Here is a 14,767-nt window from a genome sequence, read left to right on the forward strand (position 1 = left end):
TGTAAATAATAAAAACAATAAGATATGTATTAATGATTTAAATTTAAGTATTATAAGCGAATATTTAAATGTAGATATTTCTGTATTCCATAAAAAAACTACAGTTCTATTGGTAGGAAATACATATAGTGGCAAAAGTTCTTTTATAAATTGGATAGCTGAAAATTATGTACAAAATACTAATAGCATAAACAAAAAAAATGAAATAACCTATGTAGATATAAAGAATAATTTTACATTTAATTTTAAAAAATTAAATAATAAATATAATCAATTTGGTATATTGAATGAGATGAAAAATAGGAACAGGGCACCTAATATTTACCCTGGAAGTTATAATGATGATCAATATGTTTGTAATAATAATCACAATAATAACAATAATAATAATAGTAATAATAATAATAATAATAATAATAATAATAATGTTGATTGTAGAAATAATAAGATTACTTTTTCAGGTGAACATTGTGATTATTTATTTCGACCTTTTAGAAAACTAAGGGAGAACTTAAAAAATGTAAAAAAATATATTTATGGGAAAATATCTTATCAAAATGATGTTACAAAATATATGAACCGAATTAATTATGTATCGTTTATAGATAGTACTGGGATCAATGAAATGAAAGATGAAGAATATGATAATATATTAATGAATTTAACAAAATATGTAGATTTAGTTTTTATATTTATTGATTCTACAAAATTATCTATAAATAAGAGATTGTTAAGAATTATAAATTATATTATAGATAACCAAATTAATAAAGTTACTATATGCCTAACAAAGATTGATATGATAAAAAAGATTAATTTGTATAGACTTGTTTTTTATTTAACTCAGTACTTTTTAGGAAACCTAAATATTTTTAAATATAACTTATTAAACGATAAGAAAGAAAATAACGAGGATAATGATAACACCCCTCAATGGAATGATGATCATAATTATATGATCAATTATTACAATAATAAGGATTATAAAAAAAGGGATCCTCATTTTCTTTATGGTGATGAATTTAATGATAAACCGTTATATAAGAAGATTAATAATTTCTTAAACAGATCCATGCATTCCTTTCAAAACGTTTTCTTAATGCCGGCAGTTTTGAAGAGGATGATAAATACCAAGCATGGCAAGAGGAAAGTAAAAAGGAACTCATGTTTAGGAGATGCCACAGGAGTAGAGGGTATGGCCGTTGGGGATTTGGATGAGCATGATATGTATAACGAGGAAAGCATATTACCAGGTAGACATCCAAAAAAAAAAAAAAAAAAAAAAAAAAAAAAAAAAAATTTTTTTTTTTTTTTTTTTTTTTTTTTTTTTTTTTTTTTTATTACAACAAAGTGAATGATGTTGTTTTATTATTATTCTTTTTGTTTTATTATTATTATTTTTTTGCTTTATTATTATTCTTTTTGCTTTATTATTATTTTTTTTTTTTTTATTTCATTTTTTTTTATTTTATGGGAAAGCAAATGAAGATGGTGTAAATAAAAAGAATCAAAATGAAGAGCAGGAAGAAAGCCTATTTAAGAAAATATTAACAAAGAGTTATAGTTCTTTTAAAGGGAAGTTAATGCAAAATAATTTGAGTGATGTTGATGAAGAGGATGTTGGGTATGATAAAAGAATATCTAAAAATTTTATTTTGGAAGGAACAGGAAATGATAAAGAATATATACATACATTGGATAATGTGAATAATGATTTATATGATGATCGAAGAAGTGTTTACACCTCTCCTCAAAGGAATAGATATAGCAATAAGAATTTGCGAAATGAAGAACATTACAAGGTAGATGTAAAAAATAAATATAATATAAAAAATATGTTAAATAATATGGAGAATACAAATTATAAGAAGAGGGAATATAATAATTATTATAATTATAAAGGTGATAATAAAGATATATTTAATAAGAAAACTAATAAGATGTGTAATAATAAGAAAATAAAGTATGTTGATTGTATAAAAAATATAAGTGTTTTTTTGGGAGTACTTATTTTTGAAGTTATTACAACAGTGTATAGCTTAATTCATACAAGTATTAATACATATTTAAAAACAAATGGAAAGAAAATTATTAATGAAAGGAAATTACAAAATTTAGAAGATATGAAAAAAGAGAAATGGAAATATGAAAATAATAAGAATATGGATAAGGATAAGAATAAGAATTCTTTAAAAATATTAGATTTTTTAACTATTTATTTACCTGAAATAACGAATTGTCCTTTAAAGAGGGAAAAATGGATATATAATAAAGATGATTTAAATTATGAACTTATGAAGAGGAATCGTTTAAGTTGTAACTTGCATTTTGAACATGTGAAATATAATAAAGATATAAATGATGTTAATAATTATGACAAGAATAATTATCATAATGATTATAATAATGATGATGATGATATTTTTCGTAGAAGTAATAAAAATGATTGTAATTTACAGAGGAGAAGTATACCTGTAGACTTTATGTTATTAGATAAAAGGAATGAAAAAAATGAAATAAAAGAAAAATATATCGATAAAAGAAATTATATAAGTAATAGAGAGGGTTATGTACACAAGGAGCATATATCCCATTATGATAACAAATTTTATGATAGTAATAAAAATAATATAAAAAATATAAGACATAATAATAATATTAATCAGTATGAAGAAAATATTGAAAAGGATAAATATAAATATAAATACAAATATGATTATAATTATGATTATAATAATGACATGTCCTCTAAGAACGGAGTTAAGAATATGCGTAATTTTTATTATCATGATAATTTTAATAACGAGAAAAGAAATAATGAGTACTTTATAAAAGAAAATAACTATTATTATGATGATGATAATATGTACAAAAGAGAAATGAATAATTTTCATAATAATAATGTTAAAGAATTAAACATGATACACGAATTATTATATAAAATCGATGAAAGTATCAACTTAAAAACCAATCAAAGTATATATATGCTTAAAAAAGATTTAGAAACGATCCAGAATAGTTGTTTAAAAAAAATATATGAAAATAATGAGATAATAAAAAAAAATAAATCCTTAAGAATAGAAAAATTGAAATTTTATTTTTTTAAATATACTGCTATATTTATAGGATTTATTATATCCTTATTAAGATATGATTTATTAGTATATTTCAGTTTTATTAAACCTGAAATTTTGTTTAGTATTTTTTCTAAATATTTTTTATTCTTATCATCTTATAATAAAAATTCTCTATTCATTACAATTAACGTTATTTTAATTATTGCTTATTTCTCTTTATATATTAGATATAATAAACGAAATTATTTTAAATCCTTAGACAAAAGTGATTTAAACAAAATTAAAATTATACTCTTGTTTACACAAATAATATTTGATGAGATTAATCAGATACATATGAAGCTCCTTGGGAAAAATGGAAAGAAATAAAAAATATCTCGATGAAAAAGGTAGGCAGGTAATCATAGCTGGATGTTTTTTTTTTCTATTTTTTATGAAGGTTAAAAATATATACAATATAACAAATTAAACATGACAAAACAATATTTTGAATAAACAAAAGGGTAGAAGGTTTTAAAAAAAATATATACAAATATATATATATATATATATATATATATATATAACATATATATATTATATATATATATATATTATATATATTGTACGCATATGTGCGCATACATTTTTTTGCATTTTTTTTTTTTTAAATATATTATATACTAACGAAAAATATTAATTAACATATAGTAAAACAAGGAAATAGAATTTACATCAAATATTATTTTCATATCGTCGAATATGAAAAATTCTTCATCCAAATTTTGTACGAAATATTCCACGCTTTCTCTAAAAAAAAAATAAGATAGTTTTATATATGGTTAAATAAAAAAAAAATATATATGTATATATATATATATATATATATATATATATATATTTATTTATTTATTTATTATTTATATTTATATTTATTTATATTTATTTTATTTTATTTTATTTTTTGTTACCTTATGTGACACTTTGCTCCCTCATAATTTAAACAATACGAATCAAATAATGGGAATGAATTTGTTGTCTCCAAATAATTTTGAAGACTCGTAAAATAAGAAAACATCATGTAGACACTTGTGTTTGTATGTTTTAGAAATATGAAAAGTATAAGATATATAGAGGAGTGTAATGAAATATAATTTGTTTGTTTATTTATTATATACATATTAAAATATATATTAAATAATTTGTAAAAGATATCATATGAAAATTTATTTTTTATTAAATAAGGGTAAAAAGATATTATAAAAGAAATAATATTATTATTAATTTGATTATATAAATTGAAAATTTTAATTTCTTTTTTGGACATAAGTTTTATATTGGTAAATTGAATACATTTTTCTTCTTGTGAACATAATTCATAATATTTTTTTGTTAAATAATTTATCATTTTATTTATGTGAATAAGAAAAATATGAAATATATATTTAATGTCTATACTGTCGAAATGATTTAAAGAATTATCCGTTGATATAAGATGGAATTCAAATGTTTGTTTATTATTAATATAATGTAATTTTTTATATATATATTGAAATAGTTCAATTAAATTAAATCTTTTATAATCATATTTTTTTAATATAAACATACGAAGACATATCCATTTAATTATATATGCTTGTTTACACATAATGGAAAAATTGGATTTTTTGAATAACATTTTTCTTAAATAATAGATCTGTTCGCTTATATGTTTTTTTTGTATTTTATTATTATTATTATTATTATTATTTTTTTTTTTTATTTTTTTTTTTTTTTTATTGTTGTGAAAAAAGAAATATAAGAAACATTTTTTCTTCTCATATAAATGTTCCTCTTGTGATTTGTTTTTATAAAAGCACATAAAAGATCTATAATAAAAGAATTTAAAAATTTTAAAAATCCACACATTTTTTTTGATTGCATCATCTTTTTTCTCTTCATATTTATTTTGTTTTTGTTCTTTCATATGACTAGCTATATTTTTTTCATCTATTTGTGAGCTTTTAAAATTATTTAAATCGTGTTCTAATATATCTATATCTGTTGAGGATTCGCTGAATTTTTCTGAATCGCTTGATAAAATGTATAAATAATTAATTGTATTATTATTTGTTTTGATATTTTGTACATTTTGTATATTTTGTACATTTTGTACATTTTGTATATTTCCATTTATATAATTATTGTCTGTTTGTGGTTCTTCTAGATTGGATGATAATTGTGTATCAATATTTGTATTATAACTTTTAAATAGATTATAATATGTTTGTAAATAATGTTCCGTTTTTTTTTTTTTTGTTTGTTTTTTTTTTTTTTTTCTTTGATTTAGTACTTTATTTATATAAGGAACATTCTTCATGTCTGTTATGATTTGTCGTAAGGGTAATATATGAAGAATGGTATTAAGAAAAGCATAACTTTTAAAAATTAAAATTTTTATTTTTTTATTTAAAAATATAGCATCACTTATATATTGAATACCTTCTATAAATATGGACATATCATAATTTGTAATAAAAAATTGTACTTCTTCTTTTATACATGTAACAAAATTTTTTATATGTTCTTTATTTTTTTCTTCTAAAGTATAAATTTTTTTCTCCATATAAAAATTATAAAACTCATAATTAAATAATATACAAACAACTGAAAATAATAGGTCGAATGTTTCATAAATGCTGACATTTAATAAAAGCCCTATTTTGTATAGGTATAATATATATATGTCTTTACATATTTTTATTTTTTTCTTTATTATATGAATAGATTTGGAATGCTTACTATCATAAAGGTTATTATAATAAAAATAATAATTATTACCATCATTATTATTATCATCGTTCTTATTACCATCATTATTATTACCATCGTTATTATTACCATCATTATTATTACCATCGTTATTATTACCATCATTATTATTACCATCATTATTATTACCATCATTATTATTACCATCATTATTGTTTACATTTATCATGTCATTAATTTTTTTTAACAATGAACATAAATAAAATAATAAATGAAAGTTTATTAACGCATAGTTCTTCAGGTTATACAAAAATGAAGACCAATAAATAATTTTTTCCTTCTTATAAGTAGTTTCAATAATACTAGAAATTATGTAATCTATGAGCTCATTAAAATATATAACGTTATTTTTTTTTTCGTTTCCATCTTCTTTTAAATCTTTATATTTAAATATACATAACAAGTATGGATGTTTATGTATGTTGTTACATGTATTATTTTTTGTATTAGTATTAAGTTGATTAGTCGATGAAAAAAATATGTCATTTTCAATTTTTGTTGGTTTTTTAAGAGTATCCACATATAAATTCTTATTCTGGTAATTATTATAATATTTATTATCGTTGATATGACCCATGTGTATATCAGTACACCTATTTGTTTCTATTTCATAAAAGTAAAAATTTATACATAAATTATTTGTATCATGTATATTTTGCATATTAAAAGAATATATAATGGTATTATATATATTTAAATCTCTATGCATAATACTATAAACCATTTTATTAATTTCGTCAACAAATAAATATACATTTTTTATTTTGCTGAAAATATACATAAAAAAATTGTTATTCTGTCTATATAACATATCATCATCATAATTATAATCACAATTATAATCATTATTATTATTATTATTATTATTATTTTTGATGTCATTGATTTTGTTGTAATTTTCTAAATGAACATTATTTGTATTTTTTTTTATATTTTCCACACCTCTCATATTTTGTATAGACATGCTTTCAACAAATTGAAATGACATATTAAACAAGAAGAAGGAGGAATTATCAAACTTAAATATGGTATCTAAAAATAATTTATCTTCCTTTACATTTTTAATATATTTATTAATATTATTGGCTAGTTCGTAATGTTTTAAATTTTTAATAATACCTTTTTTCAATTTACTATAATATTTTTTTATGTACAATTTTTTTTTCAAATAATTATTGTAAGATGCTTTTTCCAGTTTGATTAATATGGATAGAATTGAATCATTAAACAGTTGATTATCCTTATCATTAAACAGTTGATTATCCCTATCATCAATCATTTGATTATCCCTATCATCAATCATTTGATTATCCACATCATCAATCATTTGATTATCCCCATCATCAATCATTTGATTATCCACATCATCAATCATTTGATTATCCCTATCATCAATCATTTGATTATCCCCATCATCAATCATTTGATTATCCCTATCATTACAATTATTTTTATATACCTTTTTATCGTAAATAAAATGTTCCCTTTGATTTGTCGTTTTCTTTAATTTTATGCTTAGAACATTTTGAATTTTTGTTATATAACATAGATGTTCCTTATTATAATAATATGCATTTTTTTTATATGTACTATGAAATATATTATAATAAAAACGTATATTTAATAAAAGATGTATTAATAAATATAAGGAATTATAATATATATAATTTAATATCTCTGATGTATATAAATTATTTACTATATTTTTTTTAAGTATCTTAATAACTTGTACTTTTTTATAAATTCCTTTTTGAAAAAGATGTTTTTTAAAATCTCCCAAAAGAAACATTTCTTTGTTTATATTATGTGGGATATATTTCATATGATTTTTTAATTCATAATTATATATATCATGAACATAAATAAAAGAAATATTTTCATCGATATAAAAATTATTTTCTTTTAATATATAACCTATTAAACAATTGTTTTGTATCTCCTTACATATTTCGTTTATATTTAATTTTTCTATTACTTCAATGAAGCGATAATCGTCTTGGTGTATATTATTTTTTTCGTCATGTAAATGGGTTTGGTTATGATCACACGTGTTTGTATTATTATTAGACGTGTTTGTATTATTATTACACATGTTTGTATTATTATTACACGTGTTTGTATTATTATTACACATGTTTGTATTATTATTACACGTGTTTGTATTATTATTACACGTGTTTGTATTATTATTACACGTGTTTGTATTATTATTACACGTGTTTGTATTATTATCACATGTGCTTGTATTATTATTACACGTGTTTGTATTATTATCACATATATTTGTATTATTATCCTGTGCTTTTTTTTTTTTTTTTTTTTTTTGTTGTATGAACATTAAAAAATTATATATAGTCAAAGTTATAATTACACTTAAAACGATATGTTCCCTTTTCTTTTCATAAAAATGCAATATAATTTTGTTTAAATAATTTAAAAAAACATTAGTCATGTGTATATCTTTTTTTAAGGAATATTCTAATAATTTATAACATTCAAAAAAATGGAATTTACTAAAAAATAATGATTCTGTTTTTATATCTTTCTTTTTCATTTTCTCTCTTTTCATAAAGCATATATTAGGATGTACACTTTTAATTTCTTTTAATAATTGGATTAAAAACTTTACAATAAAAATATGAGACATATATGTTAAATTCATTAACTTAATAATTTTGGTGGTATTCTCTTTTTTAAAACTTTTAAATCGTTTACTATAAATGAATAAGGAGCTTGATAATATATTATTAATATAATAAGTTTTGTAAAACAGGAGAGGGAAAAAAAAACTTAACCTTATGTGAGAACAATATATTTTTGATAATACAGAATTATTCAATTTTATTATATCATGTAAATCGTAAATAATTTTTTCTTTTTCACAAGATAGCATATTATCACAAAGGTTATTATTATTGACATTATCCACATTATTATTATTATTATTATTATTATTATTATTCACATTATATATATTATCCATATTATCATTATTATTCACATTATATATATTATCCATATTATCATTATTATTCACAATATCCATAATATCCACATTATTATCATTAATTATGTTGTCATATGCCTTCTCCTCCTCCTTGTAAGATATATTTTCTTTTTTGCTTTTTTTCAAAGAATAATTATTATCTAATAAACTGTTCTCATATTTTCTTTTATGAAAATATTTATTATGATCACCTCGGAGATTCATATCTTGTGCACAATTTTGATCAATGAATAAATCATCCGAACTGTTATTACAAACCCAACCTTGCAATGTATAAACCTTTCTTGCTTCTTTAAAAAAGTTGTGTGTCATATGAAATTTTTGTTTTTCCAGATCTTTATTCTTTATATAATCTATATAATAGATGACTTTATTATCATGTATAAAATTGGTAATATTATCTTTTATATATAAATTATAAAATAAATTAAGATGGTACATATTATTATTGGTTTTATAATTTACATTCATTAAGAAATGTATACATTTTTTTTCTGCATCAGATAAAAGTATTTTATAATAATTAAAATAATTTTTGATTTGGAATATAAAATCTAACAACGTAAAGTTTTTAATATTATTTATATTAAAATTAAGAAAAACATCATTTTTATTATTATATGTAAATTCTTTAATATTATTTTGTAGTGATATATTTTGTAATGTCATATCTTCGTCTTTATATTCCGATATGTGGTTTGTTTTTATATGATCTATATGTATATGTTCTAATAGTATTTGTTCTCTTGAAAGAACATTGTTATTATTTAATTTTATATTATATGTATTTTTTTGGTTTGATATATATAAGATGCATTTTTTTGATTTGTGAAATTTTTTTATATAATGTTTTAGTTTCTTTTTTTGTAAAATATTTCTTTTGTTATTACATATAAGGTTTGATAATTTTTCCTTTAAATCTATTTGATTAGTATTTTCTATAGAAGATAATAATAAGGTAAGTATATTTTTATGTATATATTCAACATTCCCTATAAACATTAAAAAACGAATTAATGATTTACCAATTTTTAATACAGAAATTTTTACAGATTCATTATTCCATAATTGTAGGAATATTTCCATCGATAATGTTTTAATTAAAATATACTCTTGATTATTATATTTATTAATTAAATCTACACATTTAATAAATATATATTGTGTTATTAAAACACAAGAACATATATTTAATAAGAAATTTTTAATATATCTTAAAAAGGTTAATAATAGATGTTTTTTATATATATGATATGTTTCGATTTTGTCAAATATTAAACGGAATAATTTAAAATAAAGAATATTGAATAAAATTTTTTTTTTTTTTTTCTTATTCTTTTTTATAGTGTTATTATTTTTGATTGGCTTTATTATAATTGGTAATAAGCGTTCTATTACATTTACAAGGTAATTATTTTTCATGTTATAATTTTTCATAAGGCTTATTAAAATAAATAAAAATAATATTAATGTATTTTTATTTAATATATTTAATATTAAGTTATAGTACTTTGGGTATTCGTCATCATCTTCATTCATTATAATTATTTTGTATATTAAGAATAGACACATGTTGTTTATATAATTATCATTAATTGAATAGAAATTTTTAAAAAAAAGAAAAAAATTTTCAAAGGGTAATGGTAAGGATATGGAACTAATGTTTGATATGAATTCATCGTTTTGTTTATCGTATTGTTTATCGTATTGTTTATCGTATTGTTTATCGTATTGTTTATCATTTTGTTCAATGTCACCATTAGTATGATCATCCTGATCATTTTGTTTATCGCTTTGTTTATCATTTTGTTCAATGCCACCATTAGTATGATCATCCTGATCATTTTGTTTATCTTTATTTAAATTATTTTTTATTATTTGGTCTGGATCTTTTTCTGGTTGTGTATTTTTTAAAGAATCTTTTTTGATTTTTTTATGAAATGTAAATAAATTTTGTAAAAACAAGAATTTTACGTTATGAATTGTAATCATTTTATAATTATTATAAAAAACATTTTTATAATGAAAATAATTATTTTGAGGAAATAGATATAATTTGAATATATCTAAAATTTTTATATTATCTTTTATTTTTCCTTCAACTTGATAAAATATTTTTAGAACATTTGTTTGTTTACATTTGTAAATTATTTCTTCCCATTTTTTTTTATATTCTTCATGTTTTTTATAATATTTATGTATAAGTATATTTTGACTTTTTATATCACATTTTATTTTATTTTCGATGAGATTTATATTTTGTGTATTTTTTTGTAATTTGTATAATCCTTGATGTGTCTTTGTATTGGACACAAGTGCATTATCTTTTCCTTTGTATACATTGGAATTTATAAAAGATTGATCATTATTTTTGTTATTATTGTATGAACTGTGTTGTATTATTTTGTTGTAGAATTCTTTATCGTAAACCTCTTCATTGTGTACCTTTTCATAGTAAACCTCTTCATTGTGTACCTTTTCATAGTAAACCTCTTCATTATTTTTATTAAATTCATGATTATACACATTTGTGTTTATATATTTATTTGTTTCATACACATTACCTCTTACATTTTTATTATAGGTAGAAAAATTACTCACAGCATTATTATTATTTTTGAATTCCCTTTGTAATTCATATATTTCTTTAGCAATAAAATTGATGTTATTTTCATGGTATTTATATTTTATAGTTATATCGTTTATTTTATTTAATACATATTTAATCAGCTGGTTATTGTTTCTTTCTCTTGATTTTGTTTCATAAAATATTTTCAAATCATGTAATCCTGTTTTATCGTTTAATAGAATATTTATACATTGTGATAATATATCTTGAACATTATTTTTATTATTATTATTATTATTATTATTATTATTTATGTGATCCCTTTCGGATGGGACATTTTTATAATTGTTATATAATGTCTGTGTATTATTTAAATTCTTTTGTATATTTTGATAAGTGTTCTCATTTTTTTCATTCATATATAAATAATTTTTACTATCTACCTCTGGTCTATTCCTTTGTGGATCTTCGTTAGTTATATTATTGTTTGTAGAAGATACATATTTTGGGTATTTATAAATCGCTTGATTAATATCATAATTGTTATCATATGAATAATCAGCTATTCTTTTATTACAATTATTGTCCTTCGTTTTATTATTATAATGATTCTTATACAAATTATAAACATTCCTTGTGTCATTTTTATTCATACTACTCATATAATCTAAATTTGAACTATAAACTTTATCTGTATTTATAAAACTGGAGCTTTCTGAATTTGTTAAATTTTTATTATTCTTATCTTCAGTAGTATATATATTTTGATAAGGTCCTTTTTTTGAATTATTTGTACTTTTTTTATATACATTTGAATTAGTAGACTTAATTTTATGCAAACTATGATTATTATTAAATAAATTATCCTTACCATGTGTATTATTATTAAATAAATTATCCTTACCATGTGTATTATTATTACTATATGTATTATTATTACCATATGTGTTATTATTACCATATGTGTTATTATTACCATATGTATTATCCTTACCATATGCATTATTATTACCATATGTATTATTATTACCATATGTATTATCCTTACCATATGTATTATTATTTAAACCTTTATTTCTAAAATTATTCTTATTGTATTCATTTGTTACATACATATTATGATGAACACCTTGGTTTTTATTATCTGTATTATTATGGAAAGGTTTTTTGTTAAGCGTGTTATCTACATATTTGTTATTATTATTATTATAAACATCTTTATTAGAAATTGTATTTATAAAGGGAGTGTGTTGTGATGAAGCATGGATATCATTATTATCATAAGTATCATATGCAACATTATTTTTTTTTTTCCTTTGTCCTTGCATATTTTTTTTTTCGTAAACATGTTTGAATTCATTGTCTTTATTATTAAAAAATAGATTTTTTGTTAAATTTTTATTATGGTTATTAGGGTTGTTGTTTTTTTTTTTTTTCCAAATATTATTATTACTACTATTAATATTATTATTATTATTATTATTATTATTATTCATTTTTATGGAATCATGTAAAGACAACGATGTTGACGAAGAAAAAAAAAAAAAAAAAAAAAAATTTAATTGATGATTATCCTTCACATTTTGTTCGAAAGGTACATATACAAAAATTATGTATAAGACAAAATAAATAAATAAATATATATATATATATATATAATTTAAATGTAAAAATTTTATTAGTAAATAATAATAAATCAATAAATATATACAACATATATATATATATATATATATATTTATTTATTTATTTAGGCTGATAATCCATTTTAAATATTACAATGATTAAACATATATATTTTGTATTATATATATATATATTTAATGCTATGATGTTTATTAAACTTGATTAATATCTGGTGACCACATAAAAAATATTAATAAACAAAAATATATACAAACATAAATATTATATATATATATATATATATATATATATATATATATACCTTTGAATTTTATTTTTAAAAAATGAAAATATGTATATTATCCCTTATATTAATTTAAAATCATCAAAATATATTTTCTTAAAAAATTTACAAAAATTCAATTAATTTTTTTTTTTTTGTTGCTTATTATTAATTTTATATACTATAAGGTTAAAATATTGTTTTTAAAATATAACAAAAAATCATTTTATAAATATGAGAAATATATAAAATAATGACACATAAAAAGGAAAAAATTATAAATAATAACAATATAATACTTTTTTTATATATATTTTTTTGAATGACCGATTTTACTTATGTTAAAATTCAAAACAAAATTTAAAAAGTTTTATTATCTCTTATAATGTATTTTTTATATTTTACATGTATATAAATATATTATAAAAATGTTTTTTTTTTTTTTTTTTTTTTTTTTTTTTTTTTTTTTTTTTTTTTTTTTTTGTCATTCATTCTGTGAACATATTATATATATATGTATAATATATATATATATATATATATATAATATATAGAATTGGTATATTATAATATATATTTATATATATATGTAACATTCCATCAAAAAAAATAAAGATATAGATTTTTAATATGTTCATATTATAGATTTATATATTACCATTTAATAATATTTATTATATTTATATAATTTTTTTTTTTTTTTTTAAGTATCTTGAAATTTTCCTATTTTTTATTTTTAAAATGTTATATATATATATATATATATATATATATATATAATATATATGGGATCTTATAAAATAGATATTTTTCTTTTCTTTTTTTATTTATGGTCTTATTTTTTTAAGGGTTATATATAAGTATAAAAGTTATGATACAAATAAAATATTATCTTTTATATCATTTTTGTAAACATAACTATTATGGAATCATAAAGGGAAAAAAAAAAAAAAAAAAAGATAAAGATGGATTGTTTGATAGATTTTAAAATTATATAATCGTGAGTTTAGAATTATTTTTTGTGTGTCTACTGAAATGTACATGAGATCCTTTTTTAAAAGTACAAAAACGTTCGATATATATAGAGTCTCCCCCAAAAAATTATATATTATATATTATATATATATATATATATATGTGTATATTTTTAGTTATTTATTTTCCGATTCAACATTTTACACTTTAATGATTCTGTAAAAGTTAATATTGTTCCTTCTTTCTTATTATAATAATTATATAATTGTCTATGCATACAGATCAAATGTTTTTTTTTTTTTTTCTCTTATAATTTTATCTTTAAGCATGAAAAAATGAAATCAGTGTTAGATAAAAATAAAAAGAAAGAAGATGAACAGTTATTGAAAGCAAAAGAATTAAAAGAAAAAATTGAGTCCATGAAAAATGACTTAGGTATA

The 14,767-nt window shown here is 18.9% G+C and overlaps 3 protein-coding genes across 3 annotated transcripts in view; 2 read left to right on the plus strand and 1 right to left on the minus strand.

Annotated features, from left to right (window-relative positions):
• Positions 1 to 3,446, plus strand: part of PRSY57_0321900 (hypothetical protein) — a gene marked incomplete at both ends in the record, with an annotated part of 4,291 nt that extends 845 nt beyond the window's left edge. Inside the window, 2 exons of the mRNA XM_012905843.2 lie at positions 1 to 1,253; positions 1,480 to 3,446. The exon at positions 1 to 1,253 is cut by the window's left edge and continues 845 nt beyond it. Of these exons, the coding sequence (XP_012761297.2) occupies positions 1 to 1,253; positions 1,480 to 3,446 (3,220 nt within the window). The remainder of the gene's footprint in view (positions 1,254 to 1,479) is intronic.
• A 293-nt stretch (positions 3,447 to 3,739) lies between these two features.
• Positions 3,740 to 12,939, minus strand: PRSY57_0322000 (hypothetical protein; the record flags this gene model as incomplete). The annotated part of the gene is made up of 2 exons (XM_012905844.2): positions 3,740 to 3,866; positions 4,028 to 12,939. The coding sequence occupies 2 exons, from the start codon at positions 12,937 to 12,939 to the stop codon at positions 3,740 to 3,742; spliced, it is 9,039 nt and encodes a 3,012-aa protein (XP_012761298.2).
• Positions 12,940 to 14,662: 1,723 nt separating this feature from the next.
• PRSY57_0322100 (hypothetical protein) overlaps positions 14,663 to 14,767 on the plus strand; it is a gene marked incomplete at both ends in the record, with an annotated part of 1,256 nt that continues 1,151 nt past the window's right edge. Inside the window, one exon of the mRNA XM_012905845.2 lies at positions 14,663 to 14,762. Within this exon, the coding sequence (XP_012761299.2) occupies positions 14,663 to 14,762 (100 nt within the window). The remainder of the gene's footprint in view (positions 14,763 to 14,767) is intronic.

This window comes from Plasmodium reichenowi, chromosome 3, assembly GCF_001601855.1.
Source record: "Plasmodium reichenowi strain SY57 chromosome 3, whole genome shotgun sequence".
Taxonomy (NCBI): Eukaryota; Apicomplexa; class Aconoidasida; order Haemosporida; family Plasmodiidae; genus Plasmodium; species Plasmodium reichenowi.